The sequence below is a fragment of the Eleginops maclovinus genome, chromosome 8, assembly GCF_036324505.1.
Source record: "Eleginops maclovinus isolate JMC-PN-2008 ecotype Puerto Natales chromosome 8, JC_Emac_rtc_rv5, whole genome shotgun sequence".
NCBI classification, from domain to species: Eukaryota; Metazoa; Chordata; class Actinopteri; order Perciformes; family Eleginopidae; genus Eleginops; species Eleginops maclovinus.
In genome coordinates this window covers 14,804,182-14,813,749 of record NC_086356.1, presented here as the reverse complement: position 1 = coordinate 14,813,749, position 9,568 = coordinate 14,804,182, and the positions used below count along the sequence as shown (strand labels likewise).

General features: G+C 38.5%; 1 protein-coding gene across 3 annotated transcripts; it reads right to left on the bottom strand.

Annotated features, from left to right (window-relative positions):
- Positions 1-1,029: 1,029 nt before the first annotated feature.
- pargl (poly (ADP-ribose) glycohydrolase, like) lies at positions 1,030-7,674 on the bottom strand. Of its 3 annotated transcripts, XM_063888865.1 has the most exons (18): positions 7,455-7,674; positions 7,028-7,106; positions 6,623-6,712; positions 5,988-6,370; positions 5,621-5,740; positions 5,397-5,483; positions 4,631-4,702; positions 4,450-4,536; positions 4,209-4,369; positions 4,031-4,104; positions 3,873-3,945; positions 3,339-3,414; positions 3,098-3,245; positions 2,572-2,650; positions 2,395-2,503; positions 2,007-2,103; positions 1,802-1,930; positions 1,030-1,722 (listed from the first exon to the last, which is right to left on the bottom strand). In XM_063888865.1, exons 2-18 carry the CDS (start codon positions 7,104-7,106, stop codon positions 1,607-1,609), a joined length of 1,980 nt encoding a protein of 659 aa, XP_063744935.1. In that variant the 5' UTR covers positions 7,455-7,674; the 3' UTR covers positions 1,030-1,606. The 3 variants fall into 3 exon arrangements, with proteins under 3 accessions (XP_063744935.1, XP_063744937.1, XP_063744938.1); XM_063888867.1 differs by lacking the exon at positions 7,455-7,674 and having other exon boundaries at positions 5,988-6,416; XM_063888868.1 differs by lacking the exons at positions 7,028-7,106; positions 7,455-7,674 and having other exon boundaries at positions 5,988-6,351; positions 6,623-6,707.
- Between the last annotated feature and the right edge of the window lie 1,894 nt (positions 7,675-9,568).

Sequence of the window (9,568 nt, the reverse complement as noted above, 5' to 3'; positions counted from 1 at the left end):
AGCCTCTGATACCTGATACCTCCCCTTTCCTGTTCACCTGTAGACTCTCAGGGATTTCTGCTGGGACTGGCTACCCATGCTCGTAAACCCATATAAGGTATTGAATGTCTGTCTCTGTGGGCTTAATGGTAAGTATTCGGGTCGTATATATCCCTTTCTCATACTCACCTATGTGACACTTAGTTATCTTCAAATCCTTGCAGAGATATGACAATTATTTTTTCTACTTACCTGGATTGTAGAAAAATTGGACCCAGTTTTAAGCTGCTTCCATTTAGAGTAATCTTATTCTCTCATTCTGTAAATACAATTTTTATTTATTTGTGCAGGTTTACTTGTAGCTAGGGTGACCAGGTGCCAACAAGCCACAAGAGTGCGTTTGTGTGGGACATTGATTTCAATAATGTCCATTTTAACCCTAAAAAATAAACATTTCTATTGAAACTACTAGCTTATAAATATGAATTACACTGCTTTACTATAGGTTGATTTGTAAAGGACTTGCATATGTTTGCTTTGAATGTATTTTTTTCCCATCAAAACATGTCCGCCTGATATGTCTTTGCAATCTCTGAGTCTGGAGCTGGAGGAAAAACATTCTGGCCAATGTCACAGAAAACTCTTAAGGAATCGCCCTCCACTGGCTACACCCATAAGTGAATACATTTACAGACTTTTCTGATTGATTGACATCTGACACAGTTAAAGGGGGGGACATTGTCTCAATCACAAAAGATACAGTAGTGCAGTCCTGCACAAAGTGGGACACCTGGTCACCCTACTTGTAGCACGAGTGAGCTGCGGACAGTTGGCTGTATTGGATTTATTATCCAGGGATCAATGTAGCCAACTGTTCTTGTAAACAGCTGTAAGTGAGCTCTGTGTATGTGCAGCGTATGTTATGTTGTTGTTTTTTGCTTCCATGGGTTTTGTCATTTTGTATTTCACTAGAACCCCAGCCAAAATGAGATGCTACGACTCAGGAAGGCATCACAAATAAACTAAAAGTCTGCAACATGCAGAGAAGGCTTTCAATCTTTATTAATTTTTATTAAGTCACGTGTTATTCCATCATTATGTATCTCAGAAGATTTGAAACGGCTTTAATATTAAGTAGTACATTAAGAGGTAGTAGAGTGTGAGAGTACTGGTCTAACGCTAACTTCTCTCAGGCTTTAGAGCAACTGATGGAGCTAAAATTACTATTAAGATTCACTTTTAGAAATATTTATTTGGGGGAGAAATTCCTAGGGAACTATTTTAGCTTCAGGAGGTTTTGGGAAATTCTAAAAGCGTAAAAAACAAAAATCAAAAACACCATCTGGATTAATTGAAACTGCACTTCTACAACAAGATCTATATCCTTGTTAAAAGCATGTACCATGTAACTGAAAACCGCCTTGTTCAATAACCATGTTATGTTCTTCTGTGTTACACATCATATCTCTCTATGCCGACATTTCTTTGCTATCGCTACGCTATCAACAATCAAAATAAGGTAGAAATGATCTTTAATCAATTAGGACACTACTTCACTTCTGTTACTAAAACATTCCTGTTAGATTTAAGTGCAAATTCAGACGCAGCGGTTAAGATGAATCAGTCCTCACAGCTGACTGGAAGGTGTGATGTTGATCCTGATGAACTCAAACAGATCAACATGTGAATCGCAGGACGCTGTCTGAGCAGCACAGTAGTCTTCGAGGAGTCTGTACAGTTTCTCTGCGAAATAGAAGACAATTAGAAACTTTCTGAACCCACAAAAAACATTTGACATGTCTGATGTCCTGAAATCTCTCACCAACTGTAGTTCCTTCTCTGACCAGCAGGTGGTACGTCTGCTGCAGGCCTTGCTTCAGATTTTCATCCTCAAAGGTGAAGAAGGCCAGACCTCTCTTTGCCTGTGCTGCTGCCATCAGCTGGATCACAGCTGAACATAAGGGAAAAGGCAAGAGTCAAATGTGTTCCTGCGTGATGAATAAACGGATGGAGATTTTTAAAAGTACCTTTCAGTTGTTTATCTCCATTGAAAGCTCCACAGCCCCAGTTGCCTGTAGCGATGTCGGGCTCATGTTGCCGATGACCCTTAAATCCGCAGTACGCCTTTCAGAACAAAAAGAAAAAAAATCTTTAAATGATGACTAGAGAAAAAACACAAAATAAAGAATTGTGAAAAAATCACAAAGCCGTATCAAAGGAAATTAAATGTTTACTATTGATACATTTGACTATTATTGACTACATTATAACAGGTAAAGATTTGTGGGTCATGCATTGACTTACGGCAACGGCAAAAAAAGATTATATACCATATATGGGCTTTTAGTATATGATTTTTATGTCCTCTAATATGAAAACAATGATTGCTGATAAATAACAACACACACAGCTCACCTTGAGTAGTTCCCGTGTGACAGTGATCATGTTGTACTGATCCCTTTTGTGTTTGAAGTTCAAAGCGTCGATGGCTACGATCTGCCTCTTCAGTCGACCCCACTCATCTCTATAAAGATCAAATGTGAGAAAACCAATTGTATTGAATTATATTTCGTAGAAGAAAAGAAATTATACCTTCCGAGGCGCTCCTCATGAGGGCCCATCCACTCGAAGCTGTCCCCGAAACCAGAGTAACTGCTGAACTGCTGAGAGCCTGAGATACAGAGCCAAAAACCATCAATGAGTTAGTCTGACTTCCTGTCTGTCTCTATCAGCTCCAAGCACGTTGGTTCGCTGCACAAACATAATCCTTTTTTTTAGGCTAGACAGCAGTCCAAAATATTAAGAAAATCACATAAAATCAGAACACTTTCACATTGGAAAAGCCAGAAAAGAGATAGACATAATGTAAGCTGTCCACAGCAGCTGGGGAGGTCAGTAAAGCCGTAAACATTTAACCTCTTCTGATATTTATATAGAACACTTTTTCTAAGCTATAAAATGTCAGTTAAATATCTTGTTTGCCCGACCAATTGTCGAAACCTAAAGGTATTCAGTTTACAATCACATAAATCCTTTTATTAAGTGATAGAAATTACTATTGATTTATTTAATTTGATCAACAATATCTAATCCATTTATAATTTATTCACCGTTGTACCTGTAATGACCAGACACTCATTGTCTGCAAGTTTCTCAGTGAAGAGGCGGGACACGATCAGCTCTGGATTTATGACGAACAGGATCTCCTCCTGCACCAGACCAGAACCAAGCACACCTCCACCTATCCAGCTGGAGGCGAAATCCACCTGCACAAAAACAAAGGCACAAGATAAATAAAATAATAAACTAAAATAAATTCTGGACAAAAACAACTGTCTATGCTTTAAGTCAGACCTTACCTGTAGCATTCCTGTGCCTTCAGTCTCAATGGTGCCATGAGATGTAACGTGCAGTCTAGGCATCTTGTCGTTAGAGCTACCACAATAAAAATACATTTAAAAAATGACACAATCTTTGGTGATCCTTCACTTCATATGACGCCACCCTTCAGGTAAATATTAACTTTCTATAAGATTTTTACCTCAAAACAAAAGACAATCTGATCAGCCTCAGCCTAACACTAACAATAAATAACCACAGACATTAAATATCTGCTTTATTACTTTCAATGATGCTCTTTAGCTGATGTAAGTTATTTATGTTCGTTGAATATACCTGAAGCTTAAATAAATATGAGTTTCTGAGTGATACGGAAAATGACGAAATTAAATTATATTCAAGTCGGAAAATCCTTCTAATAAGTCCATGGCGGGAACACTTCTGGCCCCACAGGATCTGATAGCATTACTCTTTTTATATTGTACTTGAATTAAGTTTTAGTTACTTTGTATAACTGAGAAGTCTCTACACAGAAATATGACTAATATAATTACCTTCCCCATTTGGGTAAGTCGGTGTCTCTGAGGCAGCGTTTCTGAAAAGTCACCAGTCCTTTTGGTTCATTGGCTGAAAGACATCAACAGTCAGAGATCTTCACTGAAACTCCTCCCAAACTGGAAGATGATGAGGTTTAGCATCAACCATCTCTTACCTATAACTGTCTGAAAGTAATGCATGATGGCCCTCAGCTTCTCCTTCTTCCGGGATGACCAGTTACCAAATAGACTAGAGCAGAATGACAAATACGAGTCAACGCCTGACAGTACACAGATGGAGTATTGAGGCATTGCTATTGGATGTGTAACAGAGTGGTACGGATGTTTTCTGACCTGGTGAAGTTGATGGAGGGGTAGTTGTGGTACTCTGCTTTAGGACCGGAGGCGTTGCGGTGAGGGTAAGTGCAGAAAAATGCATTGGCGAGCAGGCAGGCTATCTGAGTTTGAGAAAGGGTGATGGCGGCGGTGTGTCCTCTCTTAAGCAGTGGGATTGCCTGAAGACATGAACTTGGTCAATCATCAAATATCAGTCTGATTGTACGGTCGATAGAATCTGAGCTGGGGAGTGTCATACCTTCTTCACGAGCACAGGCAGCCTCAAGGCCAGTGCAGCGATCTTTGGAAACAGTTGGGGCAAGTAATTATCTTCTTTCGGGACAACCTGGTGAGAAAATATAATTATAACAAATCATTAGAGGGTTTCCTGTCACAAAACAGATGTTTGAATGATTTGAACTTAACACTTCGGTACTTACTGTAACCAAGCTGGAGAGGGCATCAAAGGACCACTGACCTTTGTACTTGGGGTTATATTTGATGATAGCCTCCTATTGAGAGAGACACAGTTTGAAGAAGTACAATCCATGTTTACTGCAGACACGTTAGAATAGGAATCAGGTTTATTGTCTTACATGAGGAATTTTCCACAACAATATAGTAACATAAAACAAGAATCCAAAATATAAAATGGAAATCTACTACAAAAATGTTTAACTATAAGTGTTGCAGGGCAGACTGTTTCATACCAAATACCATTGCAGTGTTACAAAATGTGTGTTGTCCAAGATGTCTCAAGCCTCAACAAGCTTTACCAAAGCCTTAATGTAGCCTCACAAGCCTGTACATAATGTTCAGCCAGAGTGCCTTTATGATGTTCATATTGTAGCCATGTTGAGTGTGAAGTGTGTTAAACGTGTGTTAAAGTCTCTATATTGAGGGATAATAGTGCAGTGCCAGCCAAGTACACTAGTTGTATTTGTTTACTTGGCTTGGCTTGAAGCAAGGTTTATTAAGTTGTTAAGTTGCACTATTTTATTCTGAACATAAGTTTTAAGGTCAATCTTAAAATAAGTATTTAAATGTGCACCATGCAGTTTTCGCCATCTAACCAGGCGCAGCAGCAATTGTTCAAAGTACGAGAAATATGTTCAACGGGCAAAATGGATAACCCAAGATTTCAGAGAAACGATTAGAATATAATATATATTAAAAATATGCAAATGGTAATGGGAGCCTGATTACCTCCAAATCATTGACGCTTGCTGTCGTCTTCTTGGCCAGAGAGCTCAGCTGCTTGGAGATCACTTCCCACCTAATCTTGGTGGATTGCTGTAGATGGAAAAATTATACAAAATAACTTCTCCAGACATTGACATGCATTTGAGAATGTCAAATACATGTCATGAGGACCTCATATATTTCCTACAACTTTTCTTGTCCCTGAATTAGGATACCGACGTACACACCTTCACTGCTCCAGTCTTCATGGTACTCGACGGAGAACAAGGCATCTTCACAAAGTCACTGTGCCACAAGTCTCTTCCGTCCTGAGGCATAGGCCCTCCTCCACAGTTGAAAACAGCCACCTGAGTATGAAATGAGGAAAACTATAAAAACAGAAATCATAATAGCAGGATTTGTAAAAGGACTATTTCTACATTGTGGAATTTATCACTTAATTTGGTGAATGATGTAAGGTGGAGTAGAAGTCTTAAGTAGCAGAAAAAATATTACTTAATTTAGTGCCTCAATATTGCATTTGAGTACAGCACTAAAGTAAATGTACTTAGTTACTGGAGACAGAAGAAGAAGGCTTAAAGGATAACATCTTACATCTACAAGGACAGTGTGCGTTTTGCTGAAGTCCAGGCTTCCCAGCTTGTTGCCACCTTGTGAAAGTGTCTTCATATCGTTCAGAAGAAAACACGATGAAGGGCCGTCCTCCCTGTTCTTCCTCGCTGCCGTATCCCCCTGAGCCTGTCTAACACTTATAACATCCTGGGAACTGGAGGGTGCATGGGAAGAGGTTGCAGAGGAGGAATGTCCAGAGGTAAAGGGTCCAGAGGTGGAAGGAGCAGAGGTGGAAGGTCCAGAGGAGAGGGGTCCAGGGGATGAGCAGCCTGTCTGAACTGAGCTTGCTTTTCCCTCATGCATTATTTCGGGCTGAAGCAACTCTTTCATCTGCTGGGAGCTGTTTCTGTGGCCCACAGACAATTCTGGTGGTTAAAGACAAATTACAGTGAAAAGGAAGGGAGCCCATGGCTGAAACACACACAAAAACGGTTCTAGGTTACACTTAAGAAGAGAAAGATGTTTCAGAAAACCAGAACATGTTTATGGACATTTCAAACGTAATATATTGCACATTTCTCTGCTTGGAATAATAACCCCATACTCTCCCTCATTGATATTATAATCTATGAATAGTCAAATACTTTAAGTTCACATTCAGGAGGAGCAGGCCTGACCTGGGCTGTCTTTGCTCTTGTGCATCACTTCAGGCTGAAGCGGTTCTGTCATCTGTCTGAGGGGTTTGCTGCTTTCACCGCCTGCCGCATCTGGAGGGAAAAGAGCAGGCTTCAACTCTCTACACCCCACTTGTTTAAGTTTCATGCTGGACCATGATTTGCTTCAAACTGGTATTAATCCTGCAGGTATGTTCAGGGCAGGTTTAAAACTGAAATTGTATGTGAGCTCAGAGATGTTCCTCCTTCAGCAGATGAATGCAAAAGAAACCATTCTGCACAGTGACGCTAAATTACACTAAAGGAACAAGAAGAAAACACATTTTTGAATGAAGTGGAACTGAAGTACGCAACATTTCCTCTTACTGTTTTAATATTTATATGGAGAGAAAAAGGAGCATGCCTCACCTGAGTTTTCTTTGCCCTTGTGCATTATTTCGGGATTCAACACCTTCCCGGAGCTGTTGCTGTTTTGGCCGTCAGCCATCTGGTAAGACAAAAATATGGCCATAGGTAAAAAGAAAGTGAGGGATTCATTGTGAGCTTTCGTATTTGACCACATGTATGCCTTGCAAAAACTGATTCTAGGTGACACCAGATGTAACATATAAATAAATCGAAATCCTTGACATTTAACGAACAATATGTTTGTAGTTTTACTTATCTGCGTGTCATCTCGACTTTCACTTAAGGTAATGAATAATCTGAGTTATTCTTCCACCACTGCTAGGATGTTTGGCAAACAAGCCTTTCGAATCTTACACGATTTTATCTGTCATAGTCTTCACGCATGAGTGACAGTACAACACATCGTTAAAAGCACAGTTGTACAAACCTTTCACCAAAGCGGAGAATGTTTCGATTTCACGTGATTCTCTTCAATCGCAGCTAGCGTTCTACGATGAAAACGCAACTCAAACAGAGGCTAATGTTTACTTTCACTTTGGACCGAAAACGAAAGTGAACTAAAGTGCAGTGCTTCTTCTGCAAAGAAACTCTGTGTTATACTGTTCTACCATTATCCACGAAACATGTCTGTGCATTGCTTCTTTCATTATAACATGTTAACACCTACTGCAACAAAACATTGCCTACAGTTTTAATGAATTTAACTCAAATTGAGATTCATACACATAATCTCACTGCGATAGACGCAGTAGATTTGATGGTAATTGACTAGGTTTTTATTTTATTTTTTATAAACAACATTTTTACCAACCTGGTACCAGTACAGTAACAGATTTAGAGGAATTAAGGTTTTTAAACACAAGGTGGCAGCAGCAAACCAGCTGGGATTTCTTTATTATTTTCTTTGCAGGATTTCCACACAACCACTACAAAAATATTCGGATATTCTTCTCTTTTGAATGTATTAATCCGGCAAGACAATAGTAATAATACTTCACATTACATTTCAAAAAATAAAAAAGTATATCATGCTTTTTACCAGAGGTGGAAAGTAACTAAGTAGATTTACTCAAGTACTATTATGAGATACTTAAGTATTTCCATATTATGCTACTCTGTACTTCTACTCCAATACAAATTTGAGGTAAATCATGTACTTTTACTCCGCTACACTTATTCAATACCTTTAGTTACTTTACTGATTTGACTTAAGTTGCACTTGGAGTAAATTCAGCAGCTACCCTGCAGTATACAAAGTAATTAAAACTAGCTGCACCTTTACCAGCTTTGATAACACTTTAATGCATCAATATTATAATCAAAACAAATAATATATATTATTCTGAAATGGACCAATCTGCATATTGAGTACTTTTACTTTTGGTTTTAAGTATATTTTGATGCAAATACATTTGTACTTGAGTTACATTTTTTAATGCAGGACTTTTACTTGTAACACATATAAACTCTGGTACTTGTACTTTTACTAAGTACAATATCTGAGTACTTCTACCAAATCTGCTTTTGACTCTACTACATTTATTTATTTAACAACTCTGGTTACTGGTTATTTAAAACCAATTAATCTTTTACAAACAAAATGTATTTTCAGCTTATCAAATGCAATATAGTGATACAGATCAAAGAACTCAATGTAGTATAGTATAGTTCACATTTCATCCATGTAAACCAGCTGGCCCCCCATCGTGGGCCCCTCCAATTGTTCACCAGATAAATCTGATGGGTTGTGATTAAGTGGAAAACAAAAGCAAAAAGAAACTTGGTTCTAATGTTGGGTAAATATTGGATACTCTTCCCTTTTTGGGTAAAGACCATGAAAATAGGCCTCCGATAGACATGAAGGGGAAAACACAGGTTCTAACAATCTGTTGTGTTTATTGTTATTATATTTTACTTTAAAAACTTGATCTGAAAAGTTAAAATAGCTCTAAAAAAATGTACTCAGATAATTCCCCCCATTAGTTGCTGAAGCATACCCAGGGATTTACAGTACCAGCAAGGTAGTACAGCTCTGGTCCAGCTGCTCCTGATGTTTTTGATAAAATGCACTAACATAAAGTTTCTGTTGAGGAAACTCCAACATCTCATTCACACAGCTGTATAATTTTCTGTGGCTATGAAAATAAAAATGGAAATTGAGTCTCTGTGGCACCAGATGGTCGTAGGAGTAACATGTACAAAAAGATGGAAATCAGAGGTCGACGGACAGAAGGATGATTTGGAGTTCATGCTAATAGCGACAAACTGCTTTCAACCAGTGAGACTGGAGTAAAAATACTTCACTGCATCATCACATCGCACAAATGGAGGGTCACACAGATGGCCAAGCTGGATATAGAGAGAGACATCAGGGGAGAAGGAGTTATCTGTTATAGCTGTGGTGGAGAATGTATTTAGATCATTTTAATTTAAGTAGAGCAATACCACACTGTGAAAGTACTCCACTTCACCTTAAATCATTCATTTTCATAATAATAATCAACTTAAAGTACATGAGTAAAGTGGAAAAATGACTCCTTT

Coding starts and splice junctions, on each gene's coding strand:
- pargl (XM_063888865.1), bottom strand. CDS start 7,106: ATGGCTGACGGCCAAAACAGCAACAGCTCCGGGAAGGTGTTGAATCCC. Junction 6,713..7,027: donor CAAGGGCAAAGAAAACTCAG/GTGAGGCATGCT, acceptor TTTTCCCTCCAG/ATGCGGCAGGCGGTGAAAGC. Junction 4,105..4,208: donor CCCTCCATCAACTTCACCAG/GTCAGAAAACAT, acceptor ATTCTGCTCTAG/TCTATTTGGTAACTGGTCAT.